The following is a 22,623-nucleotide window of genomic DNA, read 5'->3' as shown; positions in this document are numbered from 1 at the left end:
AGGAAAAAGAAAAATAAATAATCAATAAATTTATGTAATGTATCTAAAAAAAATTAAATAACAAAGGTATAATTATAATCGTAAATAAAGTTTCATATATTCAATTAGAAATTACTTAATATAAGAATCTCAACTTTAATTAAATAAGCAGAATTTGGATGGATGTGTAGCCTGTCACGACTTAAATTAGTTTTATAATCAGGCTACATGTGAGAACCTAGCGTTGAATATTGATTCGAACAAATTAAAAGACAGCCAGCTCTAAAGGACAATTAACTCAGCGCTTCTTGTTTTTGGGCTTGTTCTGTTTTCAATGGGATGTCAAGCGTTGACGTCATCGATGACACATGTGACGTGAGCAAAGAATTAGTTGCGATTTGTTAAAGAAGAATGATTAGTAATCGGGAGCTGAGTGGTATAATTGTGGGCGCCTATCTGTTTTCGTTTATGGTTGTTCGACTTTAATATTGTATTGAATCATTGTTAGGAGAAATAATAGCTTTATTTAGAATTTGACAAAAACTTATCTGAGACGGTCTCACGTGTCGTATTTTGTGAGACATATATCTTTTATTCTAAGAGTATTACTTTTTACTTTGAATATCGATAGGGTTGACCCGTTTCACATATAAAGATTCGTGAGACCGTCTAAAAAAAAAACATATTCTTAGAATTTTGGAAAAGTTCGGAAGTTGCGTTATATATAACAGTCTCTATTTGAATTAATGTCGACAGAAAAAAATTGTTCTTATATAAAAACTCGATCGAAGCTTGATATTTAAGTTATTGCGCTATCTAACTTTTTAGATGATAGGATGTGTAAACAAGCTGGCCAAGTTTGACTTATAATGTAAACGCGTGCTGATTGGCCACTGCTTGCTTTTTGCTTGTAGGAGTTTTCGTCCTATATATATAGCTAATTTTAATACATATTTATATCTTCCAAGGAATGTACCATGTCAAATGCAACTAAACAAAAAAGAAGATAAGATTTGATAACTTAATCTATGTTATTTATATTACATTATTATGAATTGATTCCTAAGAGTAATTACTTCTTCTATTTTGGTTTGGAGTTGGAGGAGAAAAATGTTATCATTGGATTTCGAACTCGAACTCGGCCTTAAATGGTTGGCATATATAATAACAAAAAAACTTAAATACCATTTTCTCCGCTGAATGATAGATGGTAAACTGATAACTTGTTGATAGTTGCCACGTCTTATATAGATTTTCACCAGATTTTCGAAACTTAAAATTCGTAATATTTTGATATAATTATTTTTCGTTTATCTTTGTAATTGTTTCGTGATATTTTTTTGGAACATGTGTTTCATCCCGGTCAGTAGAGGACAACATGGATCCTACAGAATGTACCTAATTTCTTCATATAATCGGCAACAAGTATTGGAACTCAAAGTCATACGGTATCTTCTCAACAATGGCGGAGCTCTTGCCTATATGTGCAATCGATTTCCTCAAAGAACCAGAAGTGGGCAACTGCTGGCAGATCCAATCCACGGGGGACTCCATTTCCTGCACAAAATCATGCATGTTTCTAAGCAGAAGCTCCGGGATCCCTATCTTTTTCGTGCTCGTCGTCACCACGATCGCAGGCTTGCAGATATTCTTGTTTTGACCTCTCTAATTCTGCTGTCACCCCTTCAGCTGTGTATATTTTCACCTGTCGGGAAGAAAAGGTAGGTGAGCATGTATCATGAATCAATGGTTTGATTTGTTCAATATCAAGTTCAACAAGTGTTTCACGTTTTGTCCCTGTTTCATTCTGAAATGATGATATGATGTCAAATATTGTTGATACGAGCAACGCCATAAAACCTATATACATACGACTGACGATCTTACATGACCATTGGTGTTTTTTCCCATTATTATAAATTGGTGATGATCTATCCGATCAATATCGGGTCATTAAATTCGCTGCTATGTTAGAACTCGACATTTGTGATGGCTTTGTTCTGAATGGAAAGTAATAAATTAGTACTTTCTCCTTGATTTTTATTTTTCTAAGAACAGTTCTATATTGTCAAAAATAAAAACCATTTATATATAATATTGTTCATTTTTCATAATATTTTTTTTTCTATTTTCACGCATTCCAAAATAAATATTACTTTTAACTAATTTCTTTTATTATTTCCAAAAATTAATTTATGGTATTAATTATATTTTAAACAAAATTATGTAGTCTAAAATTTTATAAATTTTCTAATTATAACCAAAATCTAATTAACACACGATTTTTGTAAAAATAACCCAAAACATTAATTAATTACGAGAAAATTGTTTTTTTATCTTATATGTTTGTGTCTTTGCGATTTTGATAATCTATATCATAAAATTTCAATTTTAGTCTTGCATTATGATTTTTGCTAACTTTAGTTCTTTTCATCGAGATTGCAGAAGTGACATTACACAGTACGCGTCACACCAACACTCAGTTGGTCAAACATCAGCGTCACGTCGGAAAAATGACAAAAAAAAAGAAACAAAGATAACTGACTAAAACTGAAACAAAAATACAAAGAAACAAACATACAAGACCAAAAAACAGCTTTCATTCAATTATTTTGATATTATACGCTAATAAATTAATATTTGAACTTACTGCTGGAGATGAACGGGTGCCACAGCACAAGGCGAATGTGACATTTGGATCTGTTTCCTCAACTCCATATAGTTCTTGAATTTTATTATTCCTCTCGTCTTTTCCAATAATCTATTATGTAACACATGCAAAAATAAATAAATAAATCCATCGAATTATTAGACCATTTAATTTGCATATCTGGGAATGTAGATTAAGTCCAAATTAATTAGGTCACAATAAATAGTAGCTAGCACCCATATATATATATATATATAGATATATACCTCTTGGGCTAATGAATCTGCCGATTTCCTCAAAATACAATGTTCAATTTCTTGCGCACTGAATGTGTTCCCAGAGATATTCAAACTTGCCTGATCAATCCACAGGGAAAAAAAATACAAGACATGAAACTTTCAAAAGGAAAGCACAATTATTAATAAGCTATATATAATAAACATTTTATAATAATGAAATTAATGGATGTATGAATAAAGAAATGAAAAAAGAGAGAGTAATGAATTAGGGTAATTTTGCTAAAAAAATAAATAAATCATTCAAGTAGAGTACATTTAATTAAGCAAAATGACTGTAAATATCATTTCCCTTTAATATTTTATCCTCTAGTTGGTCAAAATTTTGGTTTTGCATAATAATTTAGTTTTTTTGTACATTTAGTTATTTTTGTATCGGAATGTTTACTTGATTTTACATAGCAGTAATATTTGGTGTTATATCAGTACTCCAGCTAAAAAAATGATAAATGTGGAAAAGAAACCAATATTGATATATTGGAGACAAAATTTTGCAGATTAGAGGATCAAAACGCTATCTAAATCAACTTATGGGATGAATTTCGATCGATAGGTAAATATGTTCTTGATTTTTATTCACTAACCTTGTTGATTAGTGTCAGTAGTTTTTCACGGCCGGAGACCGAGGCAACTCCATATTGAAGAAAACCCTGAGTTTAAAGCCAAAAAAGAAAAAATCCTTAAGAAGATATATTCTTTGACCATATATTAAAACATTATTACATTTTCAACTATATTGACTGAATATTTAAAACTTTTGACTGATAATAAAATATGTATTGGTTTAAAGCATGAATATTACATTTTCAACCATATATATTGACTGAATATTTAAATTAAACCTTTGACTGATTATGAAATATGCATTAATTTTAGGCAAAGAAAATTTCAGCACGTACGGGGTTGAGAGGAGCAATCTTTGACATACAGTATATGGCTGAAAATAACCACAGTTTGGTAGGAACAATATAAAATTATTGGTTCTTGACAAATTATGCATGTGTGTCTATATATATATATATATATATATATATATATATATATATATATATATATATTGAATTTTAATATAGATATTATTTTATGTATAGTAAATTTTCACGGAAAATGTAGTTGGAGTAATTTCTTCCTATCTATTTTGCATTCGAGTTTTTATTTGATAATAAATTTAAAAACCAAAGTAATTAAAGTTAAAAGGGAACAAAAAGGGTATACGTGCATGACACAGGCGTTGTACATGTTGATCCAAAAGCTAGTTTTTGCTGATGACTGGAGAATCTCAAATCCACCTTTTGAAGACCATCCATCAAAACCCTGAATTAATTAAATGGGAAAAAATTTACTACGGTACGCTAATAAAATGCTACGAGAAAGAGATGTGTGTGTGTGTGTGTGTGTGTGAATATGTATGTATGTAACTATGTATCTTGTTACTCACTTCAGCTTTTGGAACAAAGAAACGGAGCTCGAATTTTGGATGTATTTCAGATCGATAGAGCTTGATGTGAATATAACCAAGTTTTTATAAGGACCGATATCCCTCGGCACAGACTCTTCAGAATCAAATATACCATAGGGATCTTGTTGTCGCGAGTCTTTCTGAGACATAAGGTTCGTTTTCGATGAAATCGTGCTCGTTTCTGATGCCCTGAAGCTAATAGAAAAGTTGGAAGATCGAGTTATTGGACCAGATTTTTCCAAGTCCATTGCTCTAGCTGTTCGAAGTGATCTCACAAATATGAAAATCAGGCACTTGGTTATGTTTTCGGATAACTTGTTTGGTGCCCATTTGTGGATGCTGTCTTCTGCTGAGAGTAATGGGGTGGAAAGAACCTTAGGAGAGATATCTCTAGTAGTTTCAACATTGCGATCTTTCTGTTACACGATATTCAAGATTTTGTATTAGCTTTTATTACAAGTGAAAATTTAAATGTTTTTGTAAAAGATTGAATAATTCATATCAATGACCTAAAATACAATATTAGAAAAATTCATTAAAGTTTCTTGATAAATTACTTACACGAGGGGTTGGATTTCTTGGCTCTTTTAGAGGAGATGGAGACTTATTCGAACCAACAGTACTTCTTTTAGGCTCTTTTCCTTGAAAATTCCCAGCCCCATTGTTTAGAATATTGTCCTTCGAACTGATGAATCCTTTAGAATTCATCGATTTTTTATCATCGAATATTCCGAAGTCACTCATGTTATGGTAATCTCCTTTGATAGCCTTGCTGATAAAATGGAGGGCTTTGGTATCGAATGTTACCTTCTTATTACAACCTTGGACAACATCGGAATCTTGTGGAACTGGTAAAGATTCATGGAAACTTTTTAAAATCCCACGGCCTGGCTCGTTCTTGAATTTCGATTCCAGATTGAGTTTCCTTTCATGTTTTACTTCATCTTGAAGCTGGTTGATCTGGCTTTCGAGTCGAGTTATCTCGTTTTCCACCATGGCCAACTCCACTAGCAACTCTTTCATCTGTCCATGATTTTGCAAATTCTCTTAATCCTAATATGCATGCATGTACGCGAGGTCAACAATTTTAATTAGTTTAATTATCACGTTTTTTTATTAGTTTATCTTTCGTTTTCCCAAATTACGTTTATCTAACATTAAAAAAAAAACTAGACTAAAACTAAAATTTAACAACATAGATGAACAAATTTGCTGAGATACCTATATATATAAGGAGATTAAAATTTCAAATTTCTCGACAAATATGCGATTTCTCCTAGAACTTACATTGAGAGGCAAAGAGTTTGGAATACTCAGAACATCACCAGCATGCCCTTCATGCAATCGATGGAGATACTCGTGCACATTTTGTTCATGCTCCAACATCTTGTGAAGCACATAAACCTTGGAATAATTAATTTTCGATTTAATTAATTAATTAAATCTTGGAGTCACTAGAAATAATTAAATAAAATTTTGGAAAATAAAATAGTACACTACATTATTTAGAGATCTAGTTAAAGTCACCCATCACCTATAGTGTGCTATTCATTAAACCTCAGTATCTGTGCATTATCACATGTACACACACTAAATTTTACTAAAAAGAATGTGCAAAATCAAGCCCATAGCCCCATACCTCTCTTTCGAGCTCCTCCCTCTTTTGCAGTCTAGATAGCTTCTTCTTGCTCTATAAGAACAAAAGAGTTCATTAATATATATATATATATATATATATATATATATATATATATATATATATATAAAGGAATCATGAAATTTATTGAATTTGGAAATCTGGAAAACAAACTAGAAATTACTTGCATCTACTTTTAATTTATCCCACGTACATGCTTACTTTAAACAATCATGATTTAGTAAAAAATAATAATCTTTGACTATATTTCATCAACCAAATCATGAAGAATTTCAACAATAATATCTCCATATATTTAGAAAATTCATCCATATATATATAATCTTATCGTGATTTTTCCAATTGAAGACGACGACGACCGGGAACAGACTCGAGATTTGATGAGAGTATCGTTAATGAAGGGGGCGACGACTCAACAAATTCACTTGCTAGGACAATAGAAATTTGAGTTTTAAGAAAAATAAAATATATATGAGTACTTTATTTTGAAAAATAAAAATAAAAAATAGGGGGCAACCATCTGCTCACAATTTTAATTTAATCAATTCCACATATGGGAAAGAAAGCAGTTTAAAGAATTAAAAAAATGTGATAATGAAAGCTTACAGCTTCCCATGCGGCCACATGAAGCGATGATAATCCATCCTTCCCGGCCATAAGTGGCAACGATCCCAACCACAGCTTCAACCTATCCCAGGACCTGATCGGGAACACGTTAAAACATCCCGATACGGCAAGTTTTCGATCATTTAAGAGCTTGCGATCGAACAAACGGCCTATTTTTATAGCATCCTCAGGCTTTTTATTGAAGCAAACTATGTCACTCGGCTTGGTATTTGGTGAAGTGTTGGTGTCGGAGGAGAGCAATTGTGAAAGAGAAGTAAAAGAAGAGGCCGGGGAGGATGAGGCGGAGCTTTCGTGGGGATCACGAGTTGTTGTCTGAGATCGAATGCTAATGTTTGCATTTGCTAACTTCGTTTGTTGCAACTGGTGGGACATCATCCGTAGCTTAGCTTGCAATTGCAGTTTCTTTTAGGATTTTAATTAATTTGTTGTTCGCTTGTTGGGGAAGGGTTTTAAAGAAAGGTGGATTCGTTGGTGGTTATGGTTATAATTAGTGGACAAATATTAGGCTTGTTTAAGTCTGATTTTTAAAAACACGGTGTTTTAACTGAAAAATCTTTGATTGATTTCGTTAAATGGGTTACATATTTTTTTATTAGATCTCACGTGAGTTGGTCTCACATATTTATATCGGTGAGACAAGTCGAGTCAATTCATATTTGGAGTAAGGAGAGTCGTCCGATAGGAGATTTGTCTCACAAAACTGATATGTGTGTAGATCTCGTAGGAGTTTTTGAGTTTTTTTTTTGTTTTTCACATAGACGAAAAATGTTATTTTTCTGTTAAATTTAATATAAAATGTAAGGTTTAATATATTATTTTTTGTTTTGTTACAAATGATTATGTTGGAAATTTATTTCTTTCTCATCAAATGTTATATATTTCGTTATATTTAATATATTTTTTCGTAAAAATAGTATAATAGGTAAAGGTATTTTGGGAGAAATTGGTATGTTTTAGAGGTCAAAAGAAGTTATTCGGAAAGATGGAAAATTGTTAATATTTCCTGAAGTGCATATTATGAATATTGATTTTTTTCTTGTCGGGAAAGTGAATTCTCTTTTTGTAATTAAAGAATTGAAAGAAAAATTAGGGTTACATAAATTTGGTTGTAAAGAAGAAAAGGTTTGAGAAAATGAGAGTCAATATTTTGTATAGATTATCAAAGTTATTATGCCAATTTGCAAAAAATATTCTCATAAAAATATATATTATTTGACAATAGATATTTGGTTTTCAGTTAAAATTTCATTTGATTATTTATATAGTAATTATCGCAAGTATATGTCGGTCATCAGACATGTTAGTACTTTGGTGAAAAATTCTAAAATTGGAAAAAAAAAATGTACAAGTTAGTGGATTAAGATTGTGAATCGACCGATAACATATTTAAAAATAGAAATGTACAAATTACAATGAAAAAATATATATAATTTCATCTTCTTTACTTGATTACTTCAGCTTTTAATTGCTCATCTTAAAATTCCCCACGTAGAGTAGTAATATTTGATGTACATACATATACACGTGACATATAAAAAATGGTGATTAGCCAAAAAATATATATACTATACCAACACAAAACAAATGTGAAACAGTTTCACGAGTCAATTTTTTGAGACGGATATTCTATTGGGACACCATGAAAAATTATTATTTTTATGTCAAAGTATTACTTTTCATTGTAAATATGGACATGATTATCTCGTCTCACAAATAAAGATCTGTGAAACCGTCTCACAACAAACCTACTCATGTACCAAAAAATTCAAAATATATATAGAGAAAATTATATATACCTATCAAATGGGACCGGGTCGGATCCGACAGGCAAAGATGTGCATAGTCCCATGGCTGCTGAGTGCTTCTTCTACATGTCACTGAACAAATTCATCTAAAAATTCAAATCTATTTTCTTTTCAAAATAATCTTCTACTTGTATGTTGAACAGTTTTATTGAGTCACACATCTTGCATATTTTTTTAAAAAATAGATTTTTCAAATCGAAATTAAACCTTACCCTTTTATGGATATTTTCGAAATATTTTCGAGTAAGAAATCTCACAATCCCATTGTTAATATTTCCAATAATTATTATTATTCCAATTTAATATACTATGATACTTTACAAAAAAATCTTTTTTGAAAAAACATAGTGTCATGCAGACAATGCATGTCTTATAAGGTGCCATTTGGTTTGAATAATATGATAATTTATGGAGAGATAAAATAATGAAAAATAAAGATAATTATTGTAATGAGATAAATTGTGTACTGTTTGATATGATTTTTATTTGAAGGATAAATTGTGTTTATTTGAATTTATTGACGAAATTACCTTTCAATATTTTATACAAACTTATTTCTCCAATTCTTTATTCCCTCGCACCACTTCCCAAAATCAACACCTGACCATTAATCTCCATCAATCATTGTCGCATATAAAGTCGAGCAGGTCTCTTAGATACGGTCTCACGAATCTTTATCAATGAGATGTGTCAACTCTACCGAGATTCATAATAAAAAATAATATTTTTTCATTGATGACTCAAATAAGATATCTATCTCACAAAATACAACCCGTGATATCATCTCACACAAATTTTTATCTATATAATTTTATTTCACATTGAGAACTTCGAGTTCCAAATATTTTGCCACCTATCTCATTACTTTTCGACGACAACACTTGGACAAAAGTCTTCTTATCGACGGGCCCATTCTGTTATTTTGGGCCTTTGAAACCTCTCCCAGCCCGTTCATTTTGCCGCTCTTCACTTTCTCCTCCATCGCCACGAAGCTGATTTCGGCAGGATTTTGCAGAAAAATAAAAAAATGGCTATGTCCTCTCTTTTCTATCGCGTATCAAAATCTCAGTTCCGCTCCTCTTCATCTGCTCAAATCAGCAAAAACATTTTAAGCTACTTCGATCCCCATGTCTACCGGCAGCAGCTAGTAACGCAGCTCCAAGGTACACGCTTGAATACAAGTAAAGCAATTTTTTGGGTACTTTTTCGTGTTTCTTTTTTGTGGACTTTATATATTTTCCCGATTCAATTTCGAGTTCTAGTGCCCGTTTCTTTTAGTTGCTGTGCATTGTAGTGTCTTTGGTGGTTGATGAGATTTTGTTTTGGGGTAGAAAAAGAAATGGAGAGTATGATGTCGGGAGGTGCAAATGTTATGTTTTTACATTACGGAGACTTCCAATGCAACAAATTGATTATTATGGTAATCTATCCAATGCTGTCAATGCAATAAACTGATCGTCGTGGCAATGTTATTGATGATAATTAATTTGTTTCCGTGTTATTAGAGAGGTGTAGTGCTTGGTATGTCATGTCAACCTACCCTTTGTCTAACAAGATGTGAATTTCAAATGAGAGCGACCAGATAATTTCATAAATCTCTAGTCCATATTATTTTGCAGCGAGATCTTTTGTTACTACTGCTCTGGAAGAAGTTACTGGATTTGAGGAGATGAGTTCGGGGTTGCAGAGGAAGTATTACATGTTAGGTGGGAAAGGAGGTGTTGGAAAAACAAGTTGTGCAGCATCCATGGCTGTAAAATTTGCCAACCATGGTCATCCAACTATTGTTGTTTCTACCGACCCTGCTCACTCACTAAGTGATTCTTTTGATCAAGTAATGACTTCATTTCCTGTATTTTCTTCATTTTTTAGTCAGGAATTGCAACTTGTACAGAAAATGTCTTATATATAATCCGCTTATGGTTTGCTCATAGGATTTAACCGGAGGGGGGCTTGTTCGAGTGCAAGGCATGGAATCTCCTCTTTATGCTCTTGAGGTATCCATATTTAATCAAATGTGCTTTAGATCTCCTGTTCCATGCACTTTGTTTTAGTGCTTATGATATGGTGTATTTTGTTGCTGTCAAAGGTAAACCCAGAGAGAATGAAGGAAGAATTTCAATCTGCTAGCCAACATGGTGAAGGCAGTGTTAAACATTTTATTGATACTATGGGCCTTGGAGCGCTCGCTGACCAGGTGAAAACAGTGTTGATTTATCTTTATCTTCATAATACTTGCACCTAACCCATTCTTTTTTATCATTGTTGTTTGAAACCATTTGTCTTAAAAGTTTGAGCATCTAAAGGTATTCCTGTAATAATATTATACTTTTTCATGTCCCGTCATATATATATACCTCAAATTAATATCCAGGGTGTACATATCCACGTCGGTCAAGTTTCAGGAAACATGTTTTGAAAAATAAGCATCTAATATCAAATTAATGAAGCAAATAGAGTTGGGCATTAGTAGTTTTGAACTCTTGACCAGACCATCTGGCTCAATTCAATGTTAAATGTCACTGGTCTCGAAGATCTGAGATCATAGGAGGAATCCGAACAGTAGTTTAATATTTTAACAGTTATCTTACTTTAGGTTTGAAGGAATTTGTCCACCTGGTGCTTTTTGTTTTTATTTTTCATGGTTACCTCTAACTATACGTGTTTTGTTAGTCAAGATGTGTAATCCTATATTGATTTTTCCTTCATGATCAGTTGGGAGAACTCAAACTCGGAGAGCTGTTGGACACCCCTCCACCTGGTTTTGATGAAGCTTTTGCAATTGCCAAGGCATGTATTGCCAATTACTGTTGATGATGAATTATTATCTTATGTATTTAGACACTTGATGTTACGTGTCATTGCTGTTGAAACTATGCAGTGATCTTGCAGGTTATACAATTTGTGGAGTCACCAGAGTACTGTAGATTTAGTCGAATTGTTTTTGATACAGCACCCACTGTAAGGAATTGTGTGCTTTCTTCTTTGTTCCTTGTCTGGTGGTTGTGGAAGCATGGATAAACCGTTTGTTATAGGGTCACACACTTCGATTGCTCTCGTTGCCAGATTTCTTTGATGCATCCGTAGGCAAGATGATGAGGGTAAGTATACAGTTGTAGATATAAAAACGTTAGTGCATTGTAAGTGCTTACTGTTTGATAATGGTTTACCTGCAAATTCTTGCTAATTGGACACATATGTAATGACTATATAGTACCAGAAAGAGAAATTTATTTGCTTCTCTGTCATGCGCCAAGGTTTCTTTTACCAGTTCATGAAGCCCAAGCGTCACAGTTTCTTTCATCTTGGATTTTTGCCCCATATTTCTTCTTCTAGTGTCAAATCTACTTGATTACTGATATATTAAGCTTAGCCATTGGATTTTTTTAAATATAATTTTGATAGAGGATATTGAACTTTTTTCTTCAGTCAGATCATTAGTATACATATGTCACTCACTTAGATGCTCATCATCCAAGTCAGACCAATTTCCACTGTCTCACTGTTACAACGGCCATTCCCTATATCATTATCTTAGTATTTATTCTATGTTCTTGCTCTTCTCTGTTACTGTCATGTCATGATTTTTTTATTATGTACATCATCCTAAATTTATTTAATCTGTTTGAAGTCTAGTATTTCAAGAACTAAATGTTGAGGTTTCTAGTGCTTCTGATTTAAATAACTGATATCCAATATTTCCTTTCATGTTGTAAGAGCCTTCAATGTACATGTTTGTGTTCTTTTTAAGTCGTTATATTTTACTTGGTTCAACAAACTGTATGAAAATATTATAAACTCCCAAATAAGAGTCTTGATGTTTCAACGATTAACTTTCCTTCTCTGGTTCAGCTAAAGAAGAAACTCGCATCAGCTACTACAGCCCTTAAATATGTGCTTGGAAAAGGAGAGCCACAACAGGATGCTGTAAGATCAAGTCATTGTGCTTTAAATTGGTTTAATAAGGTTATTGCAGGTGGCCTCATGCTTTTTCCCCAATTCTGTAGACTGACAAGCTAGAGCAACTCAGAGAAAGGATGGCAAAAGTGCGAGATCTTTTCCGCAACTCAGAGACCACAGAGTTTGTGATTGTGATGATTCCAACTGTAATAACCTATTTTTGTCTTTTATTGTAAATTTTTTAAGCAATATGGACCTATTTCCAACTGTAGTAACCTATTTTCATGGTTCTCGCTCAAGTACATTAAGCTAGACCTCCCTGCCACCGCCTACTGCCATTTACAACATTGTTGGAGACAATGTTTCGTTATTAATAGTAAATAAAAACTATAATCTTCTCTCTTATATGGCAAATTACCGCTGTAGAATAATAAAAAAGGCCATTTTTCATACAGGTTATGGCACTCCGTGAATCTTCAAGATTGTGTGCATCGTTGCTGAAGGAAAAAGTTCCAGTACGAAGACTTGTTGTCAACCAACTGCTGCCTCAGTCGGCTTCTGACTGCAAGTTCTGTGCAATGAAGAGAAAGGTAAATTTTGCAGTGACTAATTATATTTTTTTATGTTTCTGGGACCTATAATTGGTGAAGACACGGGTCAATATGAGCATTTGGGAATCGGTGTGCCATTGCAGAGATTTGTTATTTGTTGCTTGCAGGATCAGAATCGCGTTCTTGATATGATCCCAAAAGATCCTGAGTTAGCAAAGCTGGCACTAATCCGTTCACACCTGATGGATGTAGAAATAAGGGGCATCCCAGCCCTCAAGTTTATGGGTGATATGGTTTGGAGATGATCCTTGCTTTCAAAAGGTTACTTTGTTATTCAAGTCAACTTTGGGATGCCTCTGAATAATTCATATTCGTTCTAAAGCAACTGATCTTGTTTGACAGATCTGCTTATTTCACAGAACAGGATAGGGAAAAAGAACCATTGGCATGTCTTTCACAACCGAGCACGAGAGGCTTGAAACTATATTTTCCATCTTGGTTGCTCGCGTTTCAGGCTCAAACACGGTAATGCATTGCTAAAATGTGAACTATTGTTAGTCCATCTTAGCTTGAGTTTTTAAGGAAAGCTGTAGTAACACAATCTGGCCAGAGAACAGCACGAGAAATGGTAGTCTTTTTTTCAGTTTAGCTAATTGAGTTCGTGTCTGAGACATGAATGACTTCCCATTGGCCCAGAAATTTATGGTGTTGGATACACCGGTTAGTTAACTGTGTCGAGAAGTGATATTTCGCGGGGCTAAACTATCTTATTGTCCTTGACAAGGTTCTTTTCGAGTCTAAGTTTCCTTCTTCATATGCTAGAAACAGAAGATTTTGATACGTTTTCCCTATAAAAATTATGTTTTGCATCTGCCTTTTGGCTTTACCAAACGTCTAACAAGAATCAAGGCTCAATATGCACGATGTGATCATGTATTGATGCATAAAATTAAAAAGTATATTAAATAATTGTATTTTACTTTTGTACTTTGATAAAAAAAAAATATGTATGACCAAATTTAATATAGGCACATAAGAGCACAAAACATTTAAGATCCAATCTAATATATCTAAGGTATGCTACTCGATCGTATCATATCTTATTTCGACGATGTATAAATGGTATGATACTTATTGAAAATTTAAGGTTTGGTTTAAGAAGATGATAACAGTTCGAATATAGATCTCGAATTTGCTCTAAGCTTGAAATCATGAAGGAGACCATTAGAACAAGGTCGGGAGGGTTGTCTCAGGGATTGAGAATATAATGAGAGAGCATTACTTTTGTCATGGTATTTATAAGAGAATATATGAATCTGTCATGGACTTTCCACCTGTGCTAGAGAGGGGTAAGGGGTTTGGCCTGATCTTGAGGAGACCATTTATGGAATATAATGATATATTTAGGATGAACAATCAAGTTTATAGAATTCGAGATTGTCTAAAATTCAGTCACACCATCGCATCTACCTCATCCAGTGTTTCCCAACGCCGACAAAAGTGTGACCCCTCCACTTGGCACTATATTCATGTAGACCCCATCTTAGATTCCTTTTTCGCGTGGTACTATATTTTAAAAATTATTATTCTTAAATGAACACCAAAAATAATATATCATAAATTATTTTTCCGAACAGAAAAATGTAAAACATAGCTATATTTTATTTAATAAAATCATTGTCAATTTTTAATTTTTTTTACCAAATTTTAAAAAATGCATATAAAGAGATAGCCAAATGAGATTTTACGACCAATCGATGTAAAAAAATGAAATAAAATAATTTTTATTCTATCAAATTAATTTGCAGATGTGGTACATTTTCACGGAGTCAAAATTATTGATATACGTGAGATCCCCCCGTACAATATCTTTATTTAACGAATAAAAAATAGTACCACAAAAAAAGGAACCCTATTTCAATGTTATACTTGAGAAAATATATTTAATAATTGCTTAATTATAAAATTTTATAATAATGATTTTGAACATTTTATCGAATAATTAATACATACTTCTGAAAAATACTATAATCATATGTGCTAGGTGGGTAGCATTTAATTCGGTCTATATATATGTATATATATATTACTTTAAATTAATTCATCTATTTTTTTAAATTATTACACATATAATAATATTTTTTAAAAAAATTCAATTTTGTATAGAAATTATTTAAAACGAACAAAGAAGGGAAAAAATGGTACAAGTGAGATTGAGAGGGTAAAAGGACAAAGAAAGGGGAATCGCCGTCAGTTTGATGACAACAGCTTCTGAAAAATGAGACCAGATTTTAGATTCCAATTCCATTGTCCGCTTTCTTTCGTTTTCTTTTCTCATTACTCGTCTCCCGATATATACTCTCCCCATTCACAGTCAATTTACTTTTTATCAATTTTCAAAATTTAAAATATATTACATTATTGGATTATAATGAATTAATGTTCTAATTATGATTGTATTTTCAATAAATATTTTTAAAAAAAGGTTTTATGTGAGAATATATTTGTGTTACAGATCGACCAAATTATATATATAGTGAAAAATAATACTTTGATATATAAAATAATATAATGATATTTACAAAATTAACATATGAGACCGTTTTATTAGAGTTTTGTTGTTTAAAAAATATCCGACAGTCTCTAATTTTGTATTTTATTATTTATGAGTTTTATAAGTTTTTAATTAATAAATTTATATAATAGATTCTTAATTCTAAAAATTTTGTGTCGAATGTTCATATGTATATGGACATAATTTTGAGTGTGTTTCGAAATTTCAAATGTAGGGGCCACCAAAACCGGATTTTATTCTCTACGTAAATTATTAATTAAATCTATTGGTCATCACACTATTATATGTTATTAATATTGTATATAATTTTATAATCATTAGATTATCCACATAACGATTTCTTTATGATAATGTATATGTAAGACAGGTATGATATATATTTATTTGTGAGATGGATCAACTATGTCATATTTATAATAAATAATAATATTTTTCTTAATGAGTGACCTACATAGAATATATGAATCACAAAATTGTCTCGTTAGACTGTCACACACGAGTTTTTATGATTATATATTAGAGAATCCAATATTTAAATTAGATATGATATACTTAATTCTATGTGACATACAATTAATTGCTAAGCAACGAAGAGCTAGGTTTCTAATCAAGACAAAAATTAGTGTGAGACGGTCTTATCGGTCGTATTTTGTTAAACAAATCTCTTATTTGGGTAATGCATGAAAAAATATTAATTTTTATGCTAAGAGTATTACTTCTTATTGTGAATATCGATAGAGTTGACCTTGTTTCATAGATAAAAATTCGTGAAACCGTCTCACAAGAGACCTACCCTTCCATAAAATTATGTTTCATTTCCTTTTCTCGTTGGTCCGCTACCAAGGAGATCTGAGCTAATACATAATCCACATTCAACATGGATTTACATACCAATTTGAATCAATAATTTCTGTAAAACGAAAATAAATATAAGATACTTGTTGTAGTAGTTTTTGTTCATTTTAGAATCAGGAAGTGAGATTCTAGTTCTTCTCTTTTATATGTTTTATTATTATTATTATTATTATTATTATTATTATTATTATTATTTATTTATTATTTTTAAAAAAGAATTTTGTTTTTGTTTTTGTTTTTTTTTAATATATAAAAAAACATATTCCTTCATGCACTAATGAGGTTTCCCTGTTTTTATCACTCCCAAGTCCCAAACAGATACATTCACTTGCAAACTTTCACGCCTTCTCTCGAATAATTCTCCATAAATAAAATACCAATTATCATCATCCATTCATCTCCCTTTCGATTCCCACCTTCTCACTCTGTGGCGCCCCGAAACTGTATAATTTGTGTGCCTATAACAAGTGTATCTACGCACAGCGACTGTGGTGAGCAAAAAACGGCACTATTCAGATATGGTCTAGATTTTAAGAACTCGAGGTTGCTTTTTTTTTTTTTTCTTGGTTTGATTTGTTTGAATTGTTCTACAATGCATGTTGATCTCGTTCTTGTAACTTTATTTGATTTCCGTTGATTGATTTGATGCTGTACACATCAGTGATCGGACGTTGCCTTTTTTTTTACGAGCACAGATCAAATGCTCATTTTTCTTTTTGAGATTTTGCTTCAAGTCAGGAAAGTTACTAAATTAAATGTGATAAAAGGAAGAGGAGTTTCGAGATTTGGTTCGGATCGAAATGTTAAGCTTTTTGGTACTTCACCGTTATATTGATGGACGCGATTTTACATATAATGAAAGTTCATTGGATGATTTTATTATTTCGAGTTCATGCTGTTTGGATATTATTGAATGATTCAGAGCAATGGAGTATTTAACTAGATGGGCTTCCGTGTGATACTGCTAATGTTTTTGGCTGATGATTTTGTATCAGAGGAATAGATCTATTCAATACACATTTTCATGGTAATTATTTTGCTTATTTGCAACGTGACATATTCCATGTATGATTTGCATTTATATCTACTTAGTGGTAAAAAAAGACAGTGGTATATGTTATCTGTTGCAGAGATTTAATAAAAATGTCTTGTAATACTCAAAGCACAAATTATCAGTCTTCACTCTTGGGGAGATGTATGGTGTATTTTCCTGATTAAATCAAGGTTGCTGGATGCAGGCTCGTTCTCATTACAAATATTTTATTATTCAAAATGATTACCTATGAACAAGATCCAGATGTTGTCCGTTGGGGTCTTCGGCTGTTCGATGGTGATCCATATTCTAATTGGGGATATTGTGGTTCCCTCATGCAACATGAAGCAGACTATTATTCAGGGTATTACTCAAAAGGATATCATGACGATGCTGACTGCAGTAATACAGGAAATCAGGAGCTGACTGTGAACTGTCTTGATGAAGAATTATTGCAACTTTCAGTAACTGAACCAATCAAGACTTTCCAGGAAGGGGTACAACATCCACAAACTTCGTACTGTTCTCAGGATTGGTTTCCTCAATCGCTGGGAAGCTACAACTTCGAAATTGAAGGTACAAGAGGCTTTCAAACTGACTACTTTCTTCGTTAATATAGTTGACTTAATTACCCATGACTTGTAGAAAAAGATTTTCTGTCACCATGTAGTTGCATTAATTTCTTTATGACTAGTAGGAAATGACAATCGCCATGAAGTATAAACTAATTTGGGGATTTCAGCTTCAAGTTCTAGCCCAGGAGAAGAAACATATTGCGGGGAGGAGTGGTTATACTCATTAGAACTAATGGATGGGTACTCTTTGGATGGTGAAGTGGGAAAAAGACTGAACCAGATGGTTCCTATACCTGTAAGAGTAGCTCTGTTGAAGTTTTCTCTATTATGTGGGAATTCATATTCCTTTTGAGTTAATTGATGTTTGTTTTAGTTTAATGATAGACCTTGAAAATCATGTGACTCAGCATCTTGTTTGACATGATTAAATACATTATATATTATATGGGCACGTCGAATTAAACAACCAGTATCTAATACGTGGTATACTTCTTAGGCACGCTTGGTTTTAGTTGCTACCCCGATGTTCGACATCTGCAGCATTTTGCTTACATCTTGACTACTCACTTAGGAGATTTATCAGTTAGTCTGAGTTCTTCACATTCTTGTGCACTTTTCTTCAGCATTGAAGTGTTAGAACTTACAAATAATTTTATTGAGCTTTTCCATTTTGTTGTTTATTCTCTATTGGTGGGTGAAGTATTTTAAATTTCTATTTGTGGACTATTCATCTAACGGCAGTGCATGATTTATATGATAATCTAAAGAAAAAACAACAAAGCCTTTACTTGAATGGATGTTTGCCTTGGTTCATTAATAATGCATTGCTTCTAATTAAGGTATCATTTATAAAAATCTGATCTTATTCAATAGTTTTTCCTTAGATTTGTGCCAGGATTTCATCTATGGATCACTATTAAGTCAGATATGCTTGTTCATGCTATGCTTGCTTGATTGCAAATATAAAAAACTGGAGGTTGATATGTCTCTGTGTTCTCATCTTTGCAGCATATTCCTAGAATTAATGGTGAAATACCATCCATGGATGAAGCAACTTTAGATCATCAGAGGCTTCTGGACAGGTATTGAGATTTATCACTTAACATGACGTTCTCATGTACAAAAAAGTATCTAATGCGGCCAATGCTTATGGATCTGTGCCCAATTTGAATGGTGTTAGATTTTTCTCCTTCATTTGACCACATCACTACCAAATTTGGCAAAATAAGTGTCTGTAACAACAGCGTTTGTGTAGGCAGTGTCTTTGAAATGCTCATCTGTTTCTTCAGTTCTATTTTTCCAAAGACAGAAATGATCGGTGAAGACTAAATCAGAAATGGTCTGTTTATAAATTTTGAATAATATAAACGGGACATTCCTCTTAGCTTTGGTAGGAGATCACAATGATTGTTCTTGATAACACGCGTCTGATAGAGTGTCTTTGCAATAGCTTGTTTCTTATCTGCTTGTCAAAGAAAAAAATAGACCGGGATGATATTTTTAGGTATAGATTAATGTTATTCAGTTCTTTTGCAAACACTGAAAGATGCAATATTATCTCCTCTAGATTACAGGTGTATGAACTGGTAGAGTTCAAGGTTCAAGGCGATGGTAACTGCCAGGTCAGTTTCTTCATCAGTCAATGTACAGCTACTTTTACAAAGTGGGATTAAGATGCCCTACATGAATAACTGAATGAACTTTTGTCCCCAGTTTCGAGCTCTGTCAGACCAATTTTATCGTACTCCAGAGCATCACAAATTCGTCAGACAGCAAGTTGTAAATCAGGTTAATGCTTTTTTACTATTCTCTTCCCATTCTTCTTGAAACTGTAGTGTGCTTTTGTTTGAAGTGATATTTGATTTGCTGCAACAATTGGACTTCCAGCTAAGTTCTTGCCCAGAGATATACGAGGGATATGTATCCATGGCTTATGAACCCTATATGAAAAAGATGTCCAAGTATATCTCTGTACTTGATATTAGATAACTATTTTCTGTTCCTATTTGACTAACTCCTGACATTAAGCTCGTGATATTAGGAGTGGAGAATGGGGTGATCACGTCACTCTGCAAGCTGCAGCGGATTCAGTAAGATTTCTTGTTTCTCCCGTCCTTGAGCAATTATTGTCGTGATGCTTTATTCTTAGCATGTTACAATATAAAATTTGAAGCTGCAAAAAAGTTTACAGAAAATTGTGCCTTTTCCTATCTTGTTAACCACCTTCACAGATGACAAATTTCTCTCCATTCAACTATTATATGTTTTAGTTTTGAAGAACCTTACCATGGATACGTAACCTAGAAATATATGCAAGTAGGCAAAAAAAAAGGTGTGATGATAGCAAGATTAGATTTTATCCCTGATTTTGTTTTATGGTGACTTGTGAGATTTACTTGATATTCTAGCACATCTTAACTGTTTAGAAGTGTAAAATAGGAAATACTGAAAAATTTCTTTTGCTACCTGTTTTACTAATTTACTATAATATTTTAGTGTTTGTGGTTTATATTTGACAATATGCACATGGGTTATGAATGACAGTGGGGGAAACTACAATATATGTAGATACATCCCAACATGGTAATTTTAGTTTGCTAGTTGAGACTTACGGGTAAAGGCTTCTTTTTTGTTGTGGTAGATCCATACTTTTTGAAGTGAGGACTGCTCCCTGTGTTTTCAGAAAAGCACAGAAAACGTCATTTGAAAAAAAAAAAAAAAGGCACGAATCTCCCTGTATTTTTAAATTGATTCAAAAAAGTTCAATAAATAATTGAAGAATAGGCCTTTTTTAAAAAAAACAGAGGGACAAAATGCATTTTGCCCTGAGGACCTGCAATACCATACATGATCTAAAGGGGGCAAGCCACAATTTCTCTCGATTTAGTGATTGACTTATATTGTTTTGCTGCAGTATGGAGTAAAAATTTTTGTGATAACATCGTTCAAGGACACGTGCTACATTGAGATTCTTCCCAGTATCCAAAAGTCTGAAAGAGGTACATTATTCTTAGTCAGTATGAAGTTCCTTCACGTGAAAGTATAATTGAATTTATTTTGTTTTGCCCAGGTATATATCTTCATTATGTTGCTGTATTGATCTTGCCATTGTTTATTTCTTTCATTTTTCATTTATTATCCTTCTTTTCTGGGTTCCAATTCTTCTGCAGTTATCTTCTTGAGTTTTTGGGCTGAGGTTCACTACAATTCCATATATGCCGAAGGAGGTAAATTAAATTCCCTCTTCCTATCAATTCCTGGAATCCAATCTGGACAACCATTTTTATATCAACACCAAGTTCAGAAATGTTATCAATGGACCATATATGTCAACACAGACATCTCATGCAGCAACATGACTAGAAGTTTAGTTAAGGATGGTTTAATATACTTTGAAAGATGACAGTTTGTGTATACTATTTGAAAATCTTTTTTATTTGAGGAAGTCCGACAGCTCTGCTTAGTCACTGGTCCACCCTTTTCTTCCAGATTGCCCGACATTTCGGACAAAAAAGAAGAAGAAATGGCAGACAGATCAACATGAACATTTGGAGTTATCAGATGATTACAGTAACTGAACGAATGGTAATTTCTAGCCACACTACATACATTTCGATCATCAATTTCCCTTTTATTTAATTTATCTGTAATATCATTCTAATCTGCTGCATTGAACAGGTCAAGGATCCGAAGCCATTGACGACCTGCTGATCTACAATTTGTTGTATGTCCTGTCTGGAGCAGCGACTTAGCCTTGTTTTTTCAGAATAAATTAATTCTTGGAACATGGAAATTTCCTCCATCTTTTCTGCTCGTATATCAAGTCAATATTTTGCATTGGATCTTCTTTAGAACGTTTTGTTTGTACCAAATTCACATTCTTTTGATGCATAAAAAGGAGGACAATAATTCCGATGATATGGTTATAGAACTTTGAGGAATATTATATAATTGAAATTAAGGGCGTTTGTTAAAATATATCTTGCTGGTAGCAAGAGGGATGAATTGAGAACATAAAGTTCACAGTTCGGAATTGAATTTGTTGATGATATTTATGGGTTTTGTTTCCATCTCGAACAAAGCAGGTCTGATGGGCCAGTTGCATGCATGAGTTTTGCACAAACCAATACTTTAAAAAATGTTCAAAATTAAAATAGAATGAGCGTTATAACGAGTGACAACCACTTAAAAAAATTGAAATGAGATAATAGCGAGTCTTAACAATCAAATTTGTTAAGCTGCAAAATTTATTTCAATATTGGTCTCCAAGTTGGACATATTTAAAGACAATCATGCAAAAGAGAGTGGGGAGCTATCAGCTGAGATCGTGGCTAAGTGAATTCGTTGCTTTTCTTTTAAGGTTCTGTATGATAGGCCACCACCCTACCTTGTTCAATATTTTTGGGTGAGGCGCTGGTGGAAGCTGTCTCCCAAAAGTTGACAGAGGGATGAGGTTATCTGTCAACTTAAGTACAATTTAAATCAAGCTCGGAAAAGAATAGTGCAATATTCTAGCTAATACACATTGCAAGCATGTGTCTCTCGAGTTTGCATGGGGATTGGTTATATGTGAAGCTACTATATTATATCCACACAGACAACTATCAGTGGCTTAGAGGATTAATCAGAAATTGTCCGATAGGTATTTTGCGCCTTTCTAC

The 22,623-nt window shown here is 32.8% G+C and overlaps 3 protein-coding genes across 3 annotated transcripts; 2 read left to right on the top strand and 1 right to left on the bottom strand.

Moving 5' to 3' along the window:
- Positions 1 to 1,277: 1,277 nt before the first annotated feature.
- Positions 1,278 to 6,984, bottom strand: LOC140803558 (uncharacterized). Its single transcript, XM_073159468.1, is given in 12 exon segments — positions 1,278 to 1,611; positions 1,613 to 1,684; positions 2,630 to 2,740; positions 2,896 to 2,985; positions 3,510 to 3,575; positions 4,141 to 4,178; positions 4,181 to 4,239; positions 4,364 to 4,800; positions 4,946 to 5,407; positions 5,672 to 5,788; positions 6,024 to 6,074; positions 6,648 to 6,984. Coding segments are annotated over 12 exon segments (1,779 nt in total). The 5' UTR covers positions 6,699 to 6,984; the 3' UTR covers positions 1,278 to 1,386.
- A 2,423-nt stretch (positions 6,985 to 9,407) lies between these two features.
- LOC140842420 (ATPase GET3B-like) lies at positions 9,408 to 13,808 on the top strand. The gene is made up of 12 exons (XM_073210318.1): positions 9,408 to 9,654; positions 10,093 to 10,307; positions 10,408 to 10,470; positions 10,563 to 10,670; positions 11,189 to 11,263; positions 11,366 to 11,434; positions 11,509 to 11,574; positions 12,326 to 12,400; positions 12,481 to 12,579; positions 12,829 to 12,963; positions 13,092 to 13,245; positions 13,327 to 13,808. The coding sequence occupies exons 1-11, from the start codon at positions 9,501 to 9,503 to the stop codon at positions 13,227 to 13,229; spliced, it is 1,197 nt and encodes a 398-aa protein (XP_073066419.1). The 5' UTR covers positions 9,408 to 9,500; the 3' UTR covers positions 13,230 to 13,245; positions 13,327 to 13,808.
- Positions 13,809 to 17,049: 3,241 nt separating this feature from the next.
- Positions 17,050 to 21,880, top strand: LOC140842419 (OVARIAN TUMOR DOMAIN-containing deubiquitinating enzyme 12-like). The gene is made up of 12 exons (XM_073210317.1): positions 17,050 to 17,381; positions 17,593 to 17,963; positions 18,130 to 18,257; positions 18,971 to 19,044; positions 19,530 to 19,584; positions 19,676 to 19,750; positions 19,850 to 19,923; positions 20,004 to 20,052; positions 20,877 to 20,961; positions 21,133 to 21,189; positions 21,452 to 21,547; positions 21,641 to 21,880. The coding sequence occupies exons 1-11, from the start codon at positions 17,335 to 17,337 to the stop codon at positions 21,538 to 21,540; spliced, it is 1,104 nt and encodes a 367-aa protein (XP_073066418.1). The 5' UTR covers positions 17,050 to 17,334; the 3' UTR covers positions 21,541 to 21,547; positions 21,641 to 21,880.
- The last annotated feature ends 743 nt before the right edge of the window (positions 21,881 to 22,623 follow it).

Source organism: Primulina eburnea, chromosome 10, assembly GCF_022965805.1.
Source record: "Primulina eburnea isolate SZY01 chromosome 10, ASM2296580v1, whole genome shotgun sequence".
Classification (NCBI taxonomy): domain Eukaryota; kingdom Viridiplantae; phylum Streptophyta; class Magnoliopsida; order Lamiales; family Gesneriaceae; genus Primulina; species Primulina eburnea.
The sequence above is the reverse complement of the archived record's forward strand: the minus strand, read 5'-3'. Positions and strand labels throughout refer to the sequence as shown.